At 36.9% G+C, this 20,923-nt stretch overlaps 1 protein-coding gene across 11 annotated transcripts in view; it reads right to left on the bottom strand.

Moving 5' to 3' along the window:
* The window catches only part of SLC4A10 (solute carrier family 4, sodium bicarbonate transporter, member 10), a 235,597-nt gene that overhangs the window by 65,406 nt on the left and 149,268 nt on the right, over positions 1 to 20,923 (bottom strand). For all 11 annotated transcript variants that reach the window (XM_006766483.2, XM_006766486.2, XM_006766489.2 and 8 more), the window contains 5 exons: positions 18,106 to 18,252; positions 10,539 to 10,639; positions 6,912 to 7,086; positions 6,196 to 6,329; positions 5,553 to 5,798 (listed from right to left, as the gene is read on the bottom strand). In XM_006766483.2, the coding sequence (XP_006766546.1) occupies positions 5,553 to 5,798; positions 6,196 to 6,329; positions 6,912 to 7,086; positions 10,539 to 10,639; positions 18,106 to 18,252 (803 nt within the window). The remainder of the gene's footprint in view (positions 1 to 5,552; positions 5,799 to 6,195; positions 6,330 to 6,911; positions 7,087 to 10,538; positions 10,640 to 18,105; positions 18,253 to 20,923) is intronic.

Here is a 20,923-nt window from a genome sequence, read left to right as displayed (position 1 = left end):
AAACCTCATGACCCATCAGGATGGATCAATCTTTCCATACCTCCTAACCCCCTAATTTTGGTTGAGAAGGGCATTTGGGCAATGGAACACAGTGATTAGCTCACATTTCTGCATCCTGGCAACTTTATAGTCTGTAGTTTCATTGGTATACCTACCATTTACATGCCCTTCTCATCTTGTTTTCTGTACAAAAGATATATTTTCATCTTCTTCATTCCTGATGAGATTTTTCTGGGATAACTCTACATTCATACATTGCTAGTTGTGGACCAAAATTTCCCATTGTTATGCCTCCAGCAAAAAAATATATATGGCAACCAAGAGCGAACATAGAGAAAATCTGGAGAAGTATATTGATAAACGCCATTACACACTAGCAGTTGAGTGACCAAGGTTCCCAAGAAAGCAATTCTTACTCCAAGGCCATAACCAGTTCGAGATCACATTACATTGGACCACTCTCTTTTAAATTTATGTGGTTCTCTTAGATGCCTGTCTATGCAGGGAAATAATAACCCAATCACCACTAAAGCTGTGCCACAGCACGGTGGCACCCACCATGCTGAAGAAAAGAAGCTTGCAATCACATCAGGTAGAAAAAGCATCATGTTTCTCTGAATCTGAAGTAAATTTAACACTAATGCCAGAAATACTGCAATAAAAAACAGCACTACTCCTTGAATCATCAAATTTACACTCCAGCTAGTCTCAGATGAAATAAAAGGACCACAGTATCTTTTTGAGCCCAGTATCTCTCCTTCTACTATGGTTTCATAAATTCAGTAAGCCAGCAGGATTAAAAAAAAAAAAAAAGGCGTCCCAGCTGAAAAGACTTGTCTGTGAATTAAAGCAGATTGGCATTTCAAAAGAACCGAATCTTGCCCTGAAATAGGACCTACCAGAAATCCCCTGCCTCTGCCAACTTCTGGGACATGTGTCCTCATTTTTAAACACATAGCTCTTTCCTTTTCTCTTTTTAAAAATATATTCTTTTATTGATTTCAGATAGGAAGGGAGAGGGAGAGAGAGATAGAAACATCAATGATGAGAGAATCATTGATTGGCTGCCTCCTGCACACCCCCTACTGGGGATTGAGCCCACAACCCAGGCATGTGCCCTGACCAGGAATCGAACCGTGACCTCCTGGTTCATAGATTGACACTCAACCACTGAGCCATGCAGGCTGGGCACATAGTTCTTTTCTATCACAAATTATCACTCATAATCTCGCTCTCTCCAACAGGCACTGTCTGTACTTTCTCTGACATCATACCTAGGCATACTGTCTCCATTTCTTTACCGCCTATGCTCTTCTTAATTTTTTGCAAACTGGCTTCTAGTCATGCCTCTCCGCTCCACCCAATACTGTTTTTTAAAGTTAATATTGACCTTTTATATTGATTTCATTCTGAATCTCTCTAAAGATTTCTTAAAACAATGTTTTCCCATGCCTTCTACAACCTGATATTATTCATGTTTTGTGGGGGTTTTCCTGTGGGGGGTTTTGCTGTTGTTGTTTTGTCCTTTTCTGATGCCCTTTTCTAATATTTTATCTATTGGTTACAAGTTTTTCATTCTTCTGGCTTCAAGCTGTGACCACTATCCAGGGCTCAGTCCTTGTTTCTCTGATCCTTTTCCTTTCTAGACTAGTGGATTTTAAACTGTGGTCCTCAGTCTGAAGCACCTTAGAAACTGCCTCTAAGGGTACAGGAAACAGCTGAAAGGGTGGGCAACTGCTGCCTCCACACAACTTCAAACAGAATTTCTCTGCTTTTACCTATTTTATTTGCTCCATGTTGTTTCTTTGGAGAGCTTATTTTTATTCATCAGTATACTGAAAATTGTATCAGAGTCATAGAACTAAGTCTGATTCCTTGTTTACCACACTACCTATAAGACTTTGGACAGATATGGCAAAGCATTAATGAATTGCTTGCATCCAGGCCTGTGCCATTCCCTCCATCTGAACCACTCTGCTGTCCTATTCTTCAGCACCTTTCTAACTCCTACTGATTTTTTTTATCTTCTATATCACTTCATCCAGGAAATCTCTAAACCCCAAATTTGACTTAGGTGCTCTTCTGATAAGGTCCCATAGCATCCTGTACCAATCCCTTAGCACAACACTTATTTCATTGTGATGTCTGTTTGGCTGCTTTCGCATACTAAACTGAGAACAGAATATTATTCATGATTTCCTTAGCACCTATCATAGTATCTAGCAAGTGGTAGGTTTGAAAATCCAAGAAGAGATGAGTGTATATCCTAGCAAAAAAAATATCCCAATTAGGGGGCATTGCTCTTTTTGAAACTGAAGATAAATAAAAAGGCAAATATCTGCCCTAACCAGTTTGGCTCAGTGGATAGAGCGTCAGCCTGCAGACTGAAGGGTCCCAGGTTCGATTCCAGTCAAGGGCATGTACCTTGGTTTCGGGCACATCCCCAGTAGGGGGTGTGCAGGAGGCAGCTGATTGATGTTTCTCTCTCATCGATGTTTCTAACACTCTATCCCTCTCCCTTCTTCTCTGTAAAAAAATCAATAAAATATATATTTTTAAAAAGGCAAGTATCACTGTTATCACTCACTCTAATCAAACTGCTCTTCCCATCTGCCTGCTTTCAGAGTGTCCCTGACACCCCCTTCATCCATTTCTGAAACCTAATCATAACACCCTCACTATTTGCTTTTTATTGGGAAAGTTATTTTGTTTCCGCTCTGATTTTATTATCCAAAAAACAGAAGTATACTGCTTAAAGCTATCTGTGAAAAAGTAAAGTACTAAAAATCACGTTATTTTCCAAAAGGAAAGATAAAAATCACATGACCTCACATGATCATATCAATAGATGCAGAAAAAAGCATTTGACAAAATCCAGCACCCATTTATGATTTAAAAAATTAAGCGAAGCGGAAAGAGAGGGAACATATTTCAACATAATAAAAGTCATATATATATGACAAACACACAGCTAACATACTGAACAACAAAAAAAATCCTACATGTATATGGAACCAAAAAAGACCCCAAATAGCCACAGAAATCTTAAAAAAGAAGAACAAAGTTGGAGGTACCACACACTACCAAATATCAAACTATACTACAAGGCTAAAAATCAAAACAGCCTAGTACTGGCATAAAAATAGATAAATAGATCAAAGGGACAGAATAAATAACCCAGAAATAAACCCACATATACATGGTCAATTAAAGGGAAACACAAGAAAAAATAAACAAATAGGGGTACATCAAACTAAAGAGGTTTTTCACAGCAAAGAAAACCATAAAAAAAGACAAGCTGTTGAACAAGGGAAGATATTCACCAATGACATATCCAATAAGGGGTTAATATCCAAAATTTATAAAGAACACATACAACTCAACAGCAAAAAAACCCCAAACACTTCAATTAAAAAATGGGCAGCAGATCTGAATAGACACTTCTCCAAAGTGTCTATACAAACGGCCAATAGACATATGAAAAGATGCTCAATGTCACTATCATCAGAGAAATGCAAATTAAAACCATGATGAGATATCACCTCACACTCCTCAGAATGGTTATCATCAATAAATCAACAAACAAGTGTTGGTGAGAATGCAGAGGACAGGGAACCCTTGTGCACTGTCGGTGGGAATGCCGCTTGGTGCAGCCAGCCACTATGGAAAACAGTATGGAGGTTCCTCAAAAAATTAGAAATTGCACTGCCTTATGACCCAGCAATTCCACTTCTGGGAATTTATCCGAAGCAACCCCAAACACGAATTCAAAAGCATATATGCACCCCTATGTTCATTGCAGCATTATTTTCAACAGCCAAAATATGAAAACTACACAAGTGCCCGTCAATATGAAAACTACACAAGTGCCCATCAATAAATACATGGATAAAAAAGTGGTGGTACATATATACAATGGAATATCACTTGGACATAAAGAACGATGAAATCTTACCTTTTGCAACAGCATGAATGGACTAGAGGTTATTATACTAAGTAAAGTAAGTCAGACAGAGAAAGACAAGTACCATATAATTTCATTTATATGTGAAATCTAAAGGACAAAATAAATGAAAAAACAAAATATAAACACACTCATAGATACGGGAAACAGACTGATAGTGCCAGAGACAATGAGGGTTGGGGTCTGGGTGAAAAGGTAAAGGGATTAAGAAGTTAAAAATAATAATTACAAAAACGTCACAGGATGTCAAGTACAGCATCAGGAATATAGTCAATAATATTATAACAACTACATATGGTGCCAGTTAGGTACTTGAAACATTGAGGGAATTACTTTGTAAAGTATATGATTATCTAACCACTATGTTGTAAAACTGAAGCTAATATAAAATATTGAATATAAATTCTAATTAAAAATTAATAAATAAATTAAAAATCATGTTATTTTTAGCCCTATCACTACATCTTTCTTTACAAAATTATACATTGCACTATTTTGGTCTAATTTCAACAATTTAAAATTATTCTAATAACAAAAAGGTAATAAATCTTCAAAACATTTGAGGCCATATCTAGGCAGTTAGTAAGAACACTGGTGGTTGATGTAGAGGCTATAACTGCCCCATAAAAAACATATTGCTTCAAATGCTTGCTATATAAAAATGTACACACAAATACAACAAAAATATTCAAATTAAATACAAGAAAGGGCAAATATAATGTCCATATACAGCAGCGGTTCTCAACCTGTGGGTCGCGACCCCTTTGGAGGTTGAACGACTCTTTCACAGGGGTCGGTCTCATTGGAAAACACATATATAATTACATATTGTTTTGTGATTAATCACTATGCTTTAATTATATTCAATTTGTAACAATGAAATTGGGGGTCACCACAACATGAGAAACTGTATTAAAGGGTCGCGGCATTAGGAAGGTTGAGAACCACTGATATACAGTATATAAACACAGCCTTAGAGAAATTCTAAACTACTGGCCTACTAAAACTAGAAAGATCAATAGGTCCAATACCATTTTTAACCCTAAACTGTATATTAACTTCAAAAGGCAATACCTGAGCACTTCTATCATAAATGTCATAAGTTGCAAAAGCAATATTATATATCAATTCAGTGATTTTTGTTTATCTTTTTATTGACCCAATAGAATCTCTTTCACCATATTGCTCTAAATCTGAAATCTTATATTTTCAGTTTCCTTTGAATTATAGTAAATTGAAAAGGCCCTAAAGAAAAACAAAAATCATATATATTTTGTAAAAACAAAATGCCTATATAGCAAAATTGGCCTTGGTTCACTGTCTACTTAATAGGGAATTCCTGACAAATAAAACTCCAAAAAAGATATTCTAGGCAGAGTTGTTATATTGTGAACATAAGTATCTGATGAGTGGAGTGGCTCATTAGATGACTTTTAAAATCCAGTTCCACTTTGAAAGTGCAGGATTTAGGTCATGAATCAATTTAAGGCACTCTATATCTGCTGAGTAAGTTCCTCATATTTCTTATAACAATAGCAATATTTGTTAAGAGGCAAGTCTCACAGCCAACAGGGGAAATAGTACTTACGAGTATTGTGTTAGCAGTTCCAAATCATTATGCATGTTGATTGGATATGCTTCACTGAGTTCAAACAACTTCTCGAGGGCTTCATAAATGAAAATGATGCAAATAAGAGAAGCAAAAGCTTCTTCAGTAAACCGGGTGATATAGCAAACAAGGGAGCTTGCATCAGTGGCCACAAGTATGATGCATAGTGTTGCAGTCCAAAGTCCAATACTGGCTCTGAGAGAGAGGTATGACAGCTCATATTCTCTAGGAGGAGACAAGGAATAGCAGAAAGAAGGTCACTTTACAGCTTGCCACCATTTTAAACAGATGGAAATAAGGCCAGTTCATGAAGTGAAAGTAAATAGCTTCACATCCCATGAGTATCCAAACTCATGACTTTGTCTAAAGGGAATACTAAGGGGATAAAACTAACAGGGGCTCTCAGGGTTGAAAACTGAATTTAATTTTTTACAAACATCACAAAACATTACACACAGATCTTTTTGTTTTCCTTTATTTTCATGGAGAGGCAAAAATGGCACACTGAATCAAATCAGCCACTTCCACCTCTCCCAGCAGACCTCAAACGTGATGTTGGGAGAAGAAGACATACAGTAGAGAAATAGAAAGGGGCTAAGAGCCAAACGTATATAACACTTACTTGCAAAATTTAAATAAAATCTTTTCAAACACCAACACTGGTCCTGTACTGCCTAATATGGTAAGAGGCTGTCCACCAAAGAGAGAGTAGGCTATCCCAGTCATGGATGCTCCAAAGAGAGATTCAATTGCACTCTGTGTAGAGATATAAATTATTTCATTATCTAGGCTATACAGGTACCCACTATAACTGGGGAGAAATGTTTAAAATACAAGGGCATAGTATTTTTCCTTTGCAATGAAAATCCTAGCAACCTGGGGCAAGATGTGGATAGGAGAATAAAAAACGATGCAGGCAGTCGGCCAAAACTAAATGGTAGTGAACAGGGATGTGTCTTCTCTACCTTCCTTACCTTGCTTTTCTTTTGCTCACTAAAAGTTTACATACTTTGTCATATGTGAATGGACATAAGCACGGCTTATATACATGGTAATGGATCTCTTGTGAGGGAAGAACCACAGTCTAAAACTAGCCTAGGATGGAGGCCAGAGATGAGATCAGAAGCTTGTGTAAGGCTCAGAAGTAACTGTTTTGAGATCTTCCCACTCCCAGATTACCAGTTTCACTACCATCCAGGAAATTCATATGAAGTTATCTGCCAGACCAAACATCAAATATCTCCTCAAAAAGGAATCCAAAATTAAACGCTCACTTATCTAACTGGGAAGCTTAAAAATGGATTAATTTGAAAGTTCAGAGAAAAGCATAATACGTACTATACGACCTTCAGTGGCTTCTCCCAGCAGCCCTCCAAATGTGATGACAGGAGACATACACGCGCAGTAGAGAAACAGAAAAGATGCTAAGCACTGCAGGCTGAAAGCATCTCTGAAGTCACTCCAGAAGTATGGAGCTTTTCTTTTGATATCTAAAATAAGGCCCCCAAAAATCCTAAGACAGGGGGGGAGACACAACAGTGAAATCCAAATATAAAAGACATACAAAGCAAAATGCCATTAGCTTTGCTGCCAGGTCCCAGTATAGGTTTTCCATCAGCTGAGATGAGACCCAACATGAACCTGCTACATTGCATTATCATGATCTACAGCAGTGGTTCTCAGCCTTCCTAATGCCACAACCCTTTAATACAGTTCCTCATGTTGTGGTGACCCCCAACCATAAAATTATTTTCGTTGCTACTTCATAACTGTAATTTTGCTACTGTTATGAATCGTAATGTAAATATCTGATAGGCAGGATGTATTTTCATTGTTACAAATTGAACATAAAGCATAGTGATTAATCACAAAAACAATATGTAATTATATATGTGTTTTCCGATGGTCTTAGGCGACCCCTGTGAAAGGATCGTTAGACCCCCAAAGGGGTCATGACCCACAGGTTGGCGACCCACAGGTTGAGAACCGCTGATCTACAGGGATGGCTTTGCACCACTGTTTCCCTAATGCCTAGCCAAATATTATATCAACGGTCAATAAATAAACAAAAAGAAACAGGTTCTCTCAAACAAGGTCAGAGTTGTCCATCAGTTCAATTTCAAATAATGAGATTTAGAATTACTCCAAAATTTCTGTGCCATTTCTACATAAACCTACTCTTAATCTCAGGGCTGCTACTTGCAATTGTTGGTAGTATTTTTTTGATTGTTTGCATTTTGTTTAGCTAGCAGAAAATGCCAGAGGGAGGGTAAACTAGTTAGCTACTCTCTCTGCCAAAAACACACAACACCTTCCCCAGATGTTGTTCTAGGCAGGCATCTAAATGGCCTTTGAATAAGACAGATAGCTTCCACAGTCGTTTTCAATGTTAGGCAAAGGCAACTAGAAGGAGGACTTTATAACCATAAAGTTGAACCCATTATTGCCTAAATATATTCCAATTTCTGTCATTCACAAGACAATAATAACCTTACTTGGTATAAATTCATTTTTTAAAATATATTCAAAGCCAAACTGAACACTTGAAAGAGCCTTGGAGGGTGGGGGGAGACAGTATTAAATTATGATATGCTGCCTAAAATTTGAAGACTAAATGTTTTTGATCTATTAGGAATTAGAATACTATGAGCAGATATTCTCATTTTTTGAACATTTAGTTAATCACATGTAGACTTAATACTTGACTACTGAAATTTCTTTGTGTTCCATGGAATAAAGATACCTTATTAAAATTAATAAGACTGCCCTAACCGGTTTGGCTCAGTGGATAGAGCGTCAGCCTGCGGACTGAAGGTTCCCAGTTTCGATTCCAGTAAAGGGCATGTACCTTGGTTGCGGGCACATTCCCAGTGGGGAGCATGCAAGAGGCAGCTGATCAATGTTTCTCTCTCATCGATGTTTCTAACTCTCTATCCCTCTCCCTTCTTCTCTGTAAAAAATCAATAAAACATACTTAAAAAAATAAAAATAAAATTAATAAGACTATGGTTAAGTTCCTACATGAAGGTTAAAAAAATACCTATTACATTGCAATATACTGCCAGTATGCTGAATACATTTAAATTATGGGAAAATCTTAAACTTGTATTATTTATTTTCTAAATAGAAATATTAATTTGCAATCTAATAATAACCTCAAAAATGACTGTGCCCTTGAGAAATAAAGTTACTTTGCCTTTAAAAGTGTACATCTTCAGTATAACTGAAAATTTTGAGTATTATTTTTAATTTCCTTGATCTGACCCAATAGTAACATATTAGTAACTTTATCACTATTATGTGAGTGATACAATCACTATGTTTTCCCAGTGATTACTTCCATCAAAGGGATAGGAAATAGGAGAAGTTGAGAAAGTAAATTTTAAATTGAAAATTAAAAAAAAAAAACATTTGAAACTCAGAAACTCTTGAAGAGAACCTGTGAAGTTCAGACACAAAAAAATCATTTTAAGTTCCTCTACCTGTGTTTTGTAAAACAAATACATATTTTTATTTTGGGGGGGAGTCATATCTGAATAATCTGTTAACTTGTCAAAGTCACAATTCAAAGTAGATTTAATTTATTAGTCTATTCATTTATTTATAATTTATATCCCACCTAACACCCAAAAAGAATTTGAGGTGGTTATGAAATATTAATTAGTAGTTAATACTTATAGGTTTGATAGTATTTTCTATTAGACCACTGTACATTAGTCTACATAGCTCTTATATTACTGTGTAATAAATGTGCTTTTAGCAGCAAAAATCTAAATCCAGAAGTGGGAGGTCATTACAGAGAACAGTGCAAGAGCAGCCCAGATGGACACCAGCAACTCCAGGCGAGCAGATGAGTAATGGATACTTCAAGCCATGTCAGCAACAGAATCTGTGGAAGAACTCTGGAGAAGCGAAGACACCGGATATGGGTGACCTGGGAGGATTTAGGAAGCAGTAAGGAAAAGTGAACTTTGAAAATAGCCTAAGCTTTGTGGCACGTTATACCTGAGAGAGAGAAAAATATAACCACCAAAAATAAAAAGGCAGCATTTGAAAATATGAAAGCAACAGGAGGAGTAACAACGCTTCTAGTAAAGAAAGGGGAAAAGGGAAAAATTGTTTGAACCATCTCAAATTAGGTATGGAGCCTGAGGAAGACATTAAGAGACATTTCCTCAGAGACGAACAGAGATCAAGGGAAAGAACAGAGGAGAATTACAATGCACAGAGTTTTAGAAACTGGAAAGTCAGCTTAGAAAACACAGTGAAAGCCGTTCAGGAAATGGCCCTGAGGGGAAGGGAGCACCAATCCTGCAAAGCCTTTGCAATGGCCTTCAATTATAATGGAGGCTGTGTGCACATATTCTCTGAAGAGAGACCCACCCAAGGGTTTCTGATTTTCTGCTCACACATTGCTTGGAGACAGACAAGCTGTCAAAAAACCATAAAGAACCATTTTAAGAAATAAATTGAAGCTTTCATCTCGTCAAAAATGTGTGATTAGAAAAATAAATCATATAGCTCTTTCAAATCACGACTGTAAAAGTAAAAAATGCTATTATATACATCCTACTTGCATGTAATGAGATGGAGTCTACAGGACTGTGCTCTTGGTGTTTATTTTTATTTCTATCTTAAACTTGAAGCTTTCAACGGGTTGTTTTGGAAGGGGCAACTGACAGTTTTCTTATTCATTCTAAGAATCTGTGAATGCATTTTATACACAGCAAAATGAAAGGCTGGGTAAGTTAAAATGGAATGATGCAAACACTGTTCTGACTTAATAGTAATGGCAATCATTAGTAACTACAGAGAAATAAAATTAATTGGCATTTTTAACCACCCCCCCCCCCAAGAATTCTCATGCAAAGTATTTTTAAAAATGAGATCTCAGAGCAATCCCTAACACGCAAGAACGGTGTGTCATTTGGTCTTCGAAGTCCCCCACAGGCGCTTCTCACTAACCTTCCTGTTCGCTGGAGTTCCGGTCCACTATGTCCTCCGTGGGGCTCTGCTTCCCCATGAGCTGCTGTTCCATTTGGTACAGCAGGAGTCTTCCTCTTCTCCTGTTGGAAGTGTTTTGTTTTTCAAATATCAGGTGCTGGTTATAAATACCAAAACCAACATGTTTCCCTTAAGACAATATGCAGAATAGCTAAGACCCAGACGTCATTACTTACTTGCTGCAGGACCTCCAGCAAGTTATCTAGTTTCCTAAAGCTTTACACCCATTAATGTGCCTGTGAGAATTAAGTGGGTTTGGGGCATTTATTCATTCTTTCATGTAATAGTTATTGAGTACCTAGTGAGTGTCATTTATGGTTATGGACACTAGAGATGGAAAGGTGAGCGAGAAAAAAGCATTCTGTTAATGAAGACAAATAATTAACCTATAATGTCAGGTCGAGATAAAGCTCTGAGGTTAGAGAAAGGGACAAAGAGACCAGGGCCGGGGTAGGTTGGGATGAGGTGGCGTTAATATGGTGTTAGTATGACTGGCATAGTTCAACTGTTCAATAAGCATTAACTATTATCATTAGCTATTTTTAAACTGTATTTTCCTCTTTGATTCTGGCCATCTTCCAATTCTAAGAATGATTTATTATATGGTCCTTTCTTACTCATATAGAGATCCAAGACTATTGAGCCAATGACAAATTAACTGAGGTTTACTCAAGTGCTATTTTCCCATAGGTCTATTCCACCTACTTTTGTCAGTGACAGAGATTTTTGAAAATCATAAAAATCCTATCTATTGGTGATTTTAGAGCACACCAATATATTCAAAAGTGCCTAAAGAATTGTAAAAAATATGCTAAGTGGTTTAATTAAAATGTTTACATGACTGCCATTCCAAAATCATGTAAACATGTTCTTCATGTTTAGTGTGAAGTGAATTATCGAAGGATCTGATGTACAATGGACATTTAGATAAAATAGTACAGGGTTAAAACGTGAGAAAAATAGGTTCTGAAATGCACAAAATATAGGAAAGTTTGTTGTTTAATATTTTTACAATTTCCCGGAAACATGAATATATACAATGAACTGAAGTGAAAAGATAAAAGAAAGGATTCCTGTCAACTAATAAAGGAAATGCCTTTACTGGTAAATAATTAGCATACATTAGTCAAGGTCTTTAAGATAACTTTCAGCCCTGGCCAAATGACTCAGTTGGTTGGAGTTTCTTCCTGATGTGCCAAGGCTGCAGGTTAGAGCCCCAGTCAGGGCACATGCAAGAATCAACCAATGGATGCATAGATAAATGGAACAATGAATTGATTTCTCTCTCTCTCTCTCTCTCTCTCTCTCTCTCTCTCTCTCTCTCTCTTCTCTCTTGCTACTCTCTCTCCTCTTCTCTCTCTAAAATCTCTCTCTCTCTCTCTCTCTCACCTATCTCCTTCTAAAATCAATTTAAAAAAAAAAAAGGGACCCTCAACCACCTAGGAAAACATTTTTTAGCTTCCATAGTCTCAGAAAGCAAGTGATATTATTCAGTCTTCTATAGAAGTATCATTTACTAGATAAGTTAACTCATTGTTTTACAATGGAAAAGGCTATACACCAATAAGAAAATGATAAACTATGAAGAGTATTTGCCAGTCTAAAGAGCCCTTCCCTCAAGAATTGTTCCTTTGTAGTAAGGGGGAAAATGTGTTTGAAAAGATAAGTGTATATGAATAATGTCAAAGAATATTCTGAGAAATAATACAGAAAATATTTTTGTTCAGAAAGACACATATTTTGATGTTTTAAAACAAATCAATTGTTGAGCAGATATTTGACTACTCGAATCATACAATTTATTAATTCCAACAATAAATTCTTATTGAGAGTCAATTTGTGTCAGGTACTAGGCCCCACCACTATTCAACCAGTGGACAAATCAGGCCTATGGAGCTTACATTCTAATAGGGAAGGCAAACAATAAACAAACAAATTAATTAATTCTACCATGTGTTGATGGATTAAAATCTAGGGAAGAGTGAAAATTTAGAGCAGAGTAGCGGGGGTTGAGGTACAGGGTGAGTGTTTAGAAGGAGGGAGAAGCAATTATAAATACCGTGGTCAGACAGGATCAGTGATAAAGTGTCATCTAAGAAAAACTTGAGGGAGTCAGGGAGTTATCCATGACAATAACTGGGGGATATTCACGCAGAAAGAACAGCCAGTGGGACAGTCTAAAGACAGCAGAGTGGCTATGGGGTTTAAGGAATGAGGAGCAAGCAGGCCAATGGAGTTGGAGAGGAGTAAGCAAGGAAGAAAGTGGTAGGGGATGACTCCTGAGAGGTAAAGGGGGGACAGATTGTGTAGGTTTAATAAACCATTGTAAGTATTTGGCTTTTATTGTCCTTGAAATGAGGAAGTTGTGCAGGGTTTTGAGGAAAGGAATAGTATGATCTAACTTGGAGTCACGCTGGCTACTATGTTGAGAACAGATTCTAGGGGCCAAGGGTAGAAACAAGACCAGTTAGGAGGCTATTTTAGTAATCCAAAAGTATTATGATGGCAGCCTGAAATGCAGTGGTAGCAGTTGTAATAGCAGGAAATTGTTTCATTCTGGACAGGTGTCGAAAGCAATGCCAAAAGCATTTTCCGGCAGACTAGAAATCAGGTATAAGAAAAAAATAGTAAAATGTTTGGCTTGATCAACTGTAAATGTGGAGCTAGTCCTATCAAGATGGGGAGGTGCTGATGGAACAGAATTTAAGAGAAGATCAGTTTCTTGTTTCCTTAGGAAGCGTTATATTGACTTTTCTGATAGAAATACAAAGATGTGTACAGAAATAAGATAGTCTACAATTCACTTCAAACCTTAGGACATGTTAAGTTTTATATATCTAAAAGACACCCAGGAGGAGACACACAATAGGCATTTGGATAAAGAACTCTCAAGTTCAAGGTGAAATATAAATTTGGGAGAAGATTTAAAGTTATAAAATTGGAAGACAGTACCAAGAGAATGAATATAGATAGGGGACAGGATATGACAAAGGACTGAGTCCTACATCACTTCAACATAAAGAAATCAAAGAGAAGAGAAGAAACCAGAAAAGAAGACTGGGAAGGAGTGAAAACCAGAGTGTGGTAAGGTACAAAGAAAATCAAGAGTGTGGTGTTTTGGAGCCAAAGAAAGTATATCAAAGAGTTATCAGCTCTGCCAAATGCTGATGATTAATAGGCTAAACAACATGCACACTGAGGTTGACCATGACCTTTTGCATTGTAGAGATATTTGATAGTCTTCATGTAATTTTATTGAAGGGATGGAAGCAAAAGACTTATATGAGTAGGTTTAAGAGAGAATTGGAGGAGAGGAATTGGAGGCAGGCAGTACAGAGAACTTTTCTGTGGCATTTAGTTGCAGTGGTAGCAATATTAACAATTCTTTTTTTAAGATATGAAAATTAATTATGTTGTATGCTAACAGATAATACAGAGCAAAAGAAATTATGAGACAGGGAAGAAAAAAGGAGAATTGGTAGATATGTCTTTGAGTAGGTGTGTGAAGAGATGGGATCTAGTGCACGGGTAGGAGGCTGACTTCGGATAATTCATCAATAGTATGATATGGGAGGCAGAGTATGTGGGTGCAGATGCTGGTAGATGGATAGCTGGGGTGGTGGGAGTCTGTGGAAATTGTATTTTAATCATTTCATATTTCTCAGGAAAGTACAAAGCAAGTCAACATCTAAGAGTGAAGGTCAGAAAGGATGTGATGATGGTTTGAGGAGAGAAAACAGGTGTGAAATGTCATCTAGAGAGAATGATTGGACTATGAACTTGCAACATTAAGGGCCCACTTGAGGTATGTAGTCAAGAATTATGTGAGATCAGTCAGAGTAATTACATATATCAATTTAGCCACACTCACCTGTACCAAGGCAGACACAGGCTAAAGAGCTGAATTCACACAGGGTTGTAGTTTTGACAAGCAAGTAAATGGCATGACAGGAAAGCAAAGAAATTGAGGGTATACAAAAGGGAGTGATTATAATGACTGATACAAGTTCTAATGATATTTTCAGGGTTATCACTTGAGGTGACTGGTTATTCTTCTCTTAACCGAAAGGAAAAAATACCTAAAATTCCATTATTTATACATTTCAAAAGAATAACAACCGTGGAAATTATCTCACGGGGGGAAGTATTATTTGAACAAGTCTGAAGTCAGAGTACTTAATGTTCTTCATTTTGTTTCTTCTCATAAAAGAAAACATAGTTTCATAGTATGTTATTCAATTATAACATACATTAAAAAATAATGTAAAGAAGCATATAGCTTATCTCTAATTCAAATTCATTATACAAAACGGTGTTGTCTAAAATGGTAGCCACTAAAAATATGTGGCTATTTAAATTTAAGTAAACTTAAGTTTAAAATTCAGTTCCTCAGTTGCAGTAGGCACATTCCTTGCTCAATAGTGGCTTGACTTATATATCATAGATATAGAAAATTTCTATTCTTGCAGGAAGTTCTATTAGACATGTTGACATAGAATGTCAGTACAGAGAGGTTAGGGTATCTGCTCATGATCCTACAAATAAATAATAGCAGAACTGTCTTGATTCTTAACTCAATGTTCTTTCTACTACTTCCTCCAAATATCCAGAGTCCAATACATTCTGATCGCCTCATAAAAATATTTTTAAAAATACAGAGCTCTCATGCTTCAACTTGCCTTAATAATATCATTACTCAAAGGCAAGGTGTTTTTAAAAATGCTTAACTTCAGTTTTAATGTTTGAAAAACTAACTGGCAATTTTTAAAAGGAAGAAAAATTATAATACTCTCAACAATAAAGGTTTTTTTAAAAAGCTCTAGAGACAGGTAGTGGTGATAGTTGTACAACAATGCGAACATTCTTAATGCCACTTGAGCTGTACATTTAAAAAATGGTAAAACTTTCTGCTATATACATTTTGGCACAAAAAAAGAAAAACTAATTGGTGTCAAAAAGTGACTTTTAAAGTCTCTGTCTCAATGCATTTATATTTTCACTAAATTTTCTAAATAACATCAATTAAAAAGATTAGTATTTCAAGAAACATTATATCACCTTTCCTACTGTTGTAATGGCAAAGATATAAACAAGTACAAAAATAGGACAGTGTATAACCCTTAAAATTACTCCTTAAGCAACTTCTTTTATTTTCAGACTAAATGAAAATACGTGACTGCAGTTATAGAATGACAAAATTGTAATTACTGAGAAAAGAAAAGCAAATTCTCTTTAATGTTATGGAATGACTTCAGAATGAAAATACAGACATGAGACAGATGTCAGCTTATTTTCCTTGAATTGAGAGTGGGATTAAGACGCCTTTTTTAAGCACTCATGTTTGAGTGGTATACCTGCCCACTGGACATCTCTGGCTAACCGAAAGAACTTCTATGTCCAGGACTGGGCCAATTTGACCATCTGTTACTTCAACTAGTGTAGTCAAGTCAGACCAGCCTGGACTCCACAGGGACAAGAGCCCAAAACAAGGCTGACTAGATGACAACTGGGACAGTTGAAGGAGGCAGATTCAGTAAAAATAGAGGTGATACTATGAGGAGTGGGCTTAACAAACATTTGGTCACCACTCTCAACAAAGGCATGCCTTCATTAAGAAAATGACCCCAAATAATGGCAACAGCCTTTGTTTCTATTTTTTGGACTATCCTATCTAATAAAGAGGGAATATGCTAATTTATCACGCTATTGCAAAGATGGTGGTGCCCACAGCCAATAAGGAGGGAATATGCTAATTGACTGTCCCACCCTCAAAGATGGTGGCGCCCAGTTCCTTCAGCCCCATTGGGGTGGCAGGCATGCTTGCCTCCAGATTCCCCCCAGTCCTCTAAGCCCCCCAGCCACCCAGGGCTGGCTCAAAGCACAGGCAAGTCTTGGAAGGAGTGCAGCAAGAACACAACTGCCCCCAGGCAAGACCCGGCCTTGCAGCACACCTGCCTCCAGAGTTCCCTAGTCCCCTCAGCGCCCCAGCCACCCAGGGCCGCCCAAGACTCAGGTAACCAGAGCCAGCCAAGGTTTGCGCTGCCAGCAGTGGCAGCAGCAGAGATGTGATGGGGCATTGCCTTCCCCTGATCACTGGGTTGCCTACCGCCCCTGAGGGCTCCCGGACTGTGAGAGGGGGCAGGCAGGGCTGAGGCACCCCCCTCCAGTGCATGAATTTTCATGCACCGGGCCTCTAGTATACATATCATGAGTAAATGGGCATTAACTTTTTATAGGCAGAATTTCTACAATTTTTATGTCACACACCCACACCAAGATAACAAAAACATAAGGATTTTAATTAAAAATGTTTACCAATTAATCTGATCAGCAGTAATAGGAAGTTTTCTATATAATGAAACTAAGTCATGCCTTTGAATTTTTTAAATACTTGCTAACTTCAAAGTGATGCATCAGAATATAGAAAGGCAGTAATAGACTTTTTCTTAAGCCGCATTTTACATCTTTATTAAAAATTTAATTTTCCTCCAGTATAATGTTTTGAGATGGGTCTTAAGTCTTTCCAGGGATATGGGACTGCTTGATTTAACAGTATATCATCAATATACCCAATTTCTCAGTGAAGTGTGCTGCATACGCTCATGGAAGACTTCTAACTTCTTAAAGGTTAAATAGGTTCTGGTGCCAATTCCTTGTGGAAGAAAGTGGGGATTCCCAACACCACCAAGCAATTCTCCAGACACCAGCTGGGTGTCCTACAATTCAACCCAATTTTGACACTATCTCCCCAGAGATAGCATCAGCTACCACAGGTTGAGGACTCAGTCCTGCAAGGCTGCCCCCTCACCCCAGGCCCTACTTCAGATACAAGTTGCAAGCCCAGGTTCCCAAGACCCTCTCCTTGGGTTTCAACTAATTTGACAGAGTGGATCACAGAAAACTCAGAGAAACACTTAACTTACTAGACCACCAGTTTATTATAAAAGGATATAACTCAAGAACAGCCCAGGTTAGAGATGCAAAGGGCAAGGTATGGGGAAAGGGCCAGAGGCATCCATGGTCTCTTCTGGTTCACAACTCTCCTCAATTGCCATGTGTTCACCAACATTGAAGCTCTCTGAACTCCATACTTTGGGGTTTTGAGGAAGCTTCATTACAGAAGCATGATTGATTACACCATTGGCCATTGGGGATTGAACTCAATCTCCAGCTCCTCTCCCCTGCCCGGAGGCGGGAGGGTGAAACTGAAAGTTCCAACCCTCTAATCACATGGTTGGCATTGCTGGCCATCAGACCCCCTCTTTAAGTGAGTTCCAAAACTCTCCCTCTCAACCTAACAAACGACACTTTTGTTGCTCTCGTGACAGGAAATTCTCAAGGTTTTAGGAGCTCCGTGCTAGAAACAGGAGGAATACCAAATATATATATTTTTTATTATAGAGCACAATATCACAGAGGTTATAATTTAAATCATGTCAATCCTTGTGATAGGTTATACTATTTTGGTACATGTATTTAAAAGACAAAAAAAGATAAGATTTTTAAGAGTATTTTCAAATATGCATACCTGGGAAGGAACATTTTTTGGAGGTTCTATACGAATGCTTGGATCCCATTCTCCAGGAGGGAGAACAGTAACCTGATCCAGAAATTCATCAATTCCTGATACCAAGTCATTTCGATCTTTAGCTTTGTAAGCAACATCATGAAATACCTATAAGAAGGAAAATAAATACCATTTATAGATTTTAAAAATTATAAAATATTAATGTGTTCAGTGTTTTCATTTCCCAGTTACCTCATATGAGATTACAGAATTTGAAAAAATGGATGTTTTCCATGTAAAATATTATAATTTAGTTTTATATATTTAGGCCCACAGATATATATTTTTCTTAGAATGCTAGAATGAATGTCAAAATTTCTGGAGGCTAGAATAAAGGGAAGGGGAAGGAGGATGGAAGGGATGGGACTAAAATTCTGCCACCCTGAAGCTGCTTTTAGGGGGATATTGACTTTGAGCTATTTATTAAGAAACAAATGACTCAATGAAACTTTTATTCTTCCCCTTTTCCTGCCCAAGAGATTCAGAGAGAGAAACTTGCTTCAGGAAGAAGATCTTAGGATACCACCTTAGCCTATTTTGAATTAAATATGGTGAACAAGAAGGCTTTAGCCAGGTGCCTATTAGCTAGATCTCCCTGTGTCCCTTTGCTTTTGAGTCACCAAGCAAGGATTTTCTTGCCATGTGTGTTTCGGTATTCCTCAACTACCTGACAATAGCCCATTTTCATTTCTGAAATCCAATTCCCTGCTCTCCCCAAAAAAGTCTTAGACACACAATGTTGCCTCATTGTCTTTGAAATTTTCATGCCTCTGTGAATTCCCCATGCCCATATAGTAAAATCTTATTCTCTTTTGTTCATGAGTCTCTGTTAATTTGGTTATTAGCCCAGCCTAGAAGAACTTAGGAGGTGGGAAGAAAAGTATTAATATTTTTTAGTCCCACAGAAGGAAGCTAATTAAGCTGGAATTAGTAATTCAAGCTTGGCAAAGGTTATTTATATGTGGTAAATCAAACTTTCTGAAAGGACTGTTTGCTTAAAAATAGAGATGAAAATGTATAGATTATATTAAAAATTTTAGCAATATTTATACCTTGGCATATATGAACTAATTTAAAAGGTTAATTTTGTTACAATTATTAAATAATAAGGTTATAAAATAGGATTTTCTGATATATATCATATCTGTACGGTTCAGAAAGTATATTTCCATTTAAAGTATGAGCTACATTTACACACACACACACACACACACACACACACTGTGGTAATCATTTAGGCTACTGACAGATACCTCAGGTCTTCTAGACATAGAGCAGGACTGCAGTCCTTGCCTTCTTCAATATTAGAATTAGGGTGTTCTATTTAGGTGTATATATGTCACTTTCTAATGGAAGTTTTGAGCACCAGTGTGTGATTTATCACATAGCCTTTTGTCTGCCACAGTGACCGAGAAAACACAGGTTGCGCTCCAGCTTCTATGGGCCTGAGGGACTGTAATCAGCAGACTCTCTGCCAGTTTGTGAGGGACACACAGCATGACAGAAATAAATGCTGGTTGCATTAAGCCACAGAGATTTCAGTCGGTTATTCCTGCAGCATGCCTAATCTCTTCTAACTAATACACAGAGGAATGGTATACTTAATATAATAGGTAGGTAAAATAAATGTGAAAAAATAATTTACCTTAAACATAATATAAATATTTCTGACACTGTTTTGCATTTTATATAATATGAAATGGAACAAATATTTGAGGTTTGGGACTATAGTATTATTCTTTATGCTAATCTATATTACAGTAACCAAACAACCCAAAATTTACAGGAAAATTATACTTTCAAACATTCTATTCTATTTTTAGACCATTTATTTCAGCTTCTGGTTTGATGTTCTAAACTGCTGAAGTGACTCAAGAGAAGGTATTGCTAAAATTACTAACACATTCAGTCTTTAATTTATTAAAAAAACTTATTGAGTCTGTTTCTATTTTGTTCTTCAGATTCTACATATAAATCAAATTGTATATGTTTGTCTAACCACTGAACACCTGAAACTAATACAAAATGATACGGAATATAAACTAGAATTGAAAAATAAAATTTAAATTAAAAGAAAACAACAATAACTTATGGAACTCTGACTGAGGGCCAGACACTATGCTAGGTCTGAAGATACAAAAAGGAAAGACAGGAGTTCCCAATACAAAGAGGAAAAACACAAACAGAGCTCAGCCAACAAATACTTATTTGAGCACCTGAAAATATCAAGGTACTAAAATGAATATATGGTAACTGCTCTCATGAAATTTACAGTTTGATCATGCAATCCAATTCACCATTTTCTGAACTTTATGAATCAACATCTTAAATTTTGTTCTTAATAAGTATAATTATTCAATAGCCTTCAAAAGAATTGGATAAGCAGAATAATTTTTCCCAAATTAGCTTTAAGCAATAAAATATTACTTTTTCTTTTAAAAGTATTTAAATATTTTTATAGTCAATGATTTTTGATAGTCAATGTACTATTTTAATTAATATGTCCTATTATCTCATCCTTTAGAGCAGGGGTGGGCAAACTTTTTGACTCGAGGGCCACAATGGGTTCTTAAGCTGGACCTGAGGGCCGGAACAAAAGCATGGATGGAGTGTTTGTGTGAACTAATATAAATTCAAAGTAAACATCATTACATAAAAGGGTACGGTCTTTTTTTTTTCAATAGTTTTATTCATTTCAAACAGGCCGGATCCGGCCCGCGGGCCGTAGTTTGCCCATGGCTGCTCCAGAAGAACATTAGATTTGAAATGTGGATAAAAG

The sequence above is a fragment of the Myotis davidii genome, unplaced genomic scaffold (genome assembly GCF_000327345.1).
Source record: "Myotis davidii unplaced genomic scaffold, ASM32734v1 scaffold59, whole genome shotgun sequence".
NCBI lineage: Eukaryota > Metazoa > Chordata > Mammalia > Chiroptera > Vespertilionidae > Myotis > Myotis davidii.
Note: the sequence above shows the minus strand (reverse complement) of the source record. Positions and strands in the feature narration are given on the sequence as shown.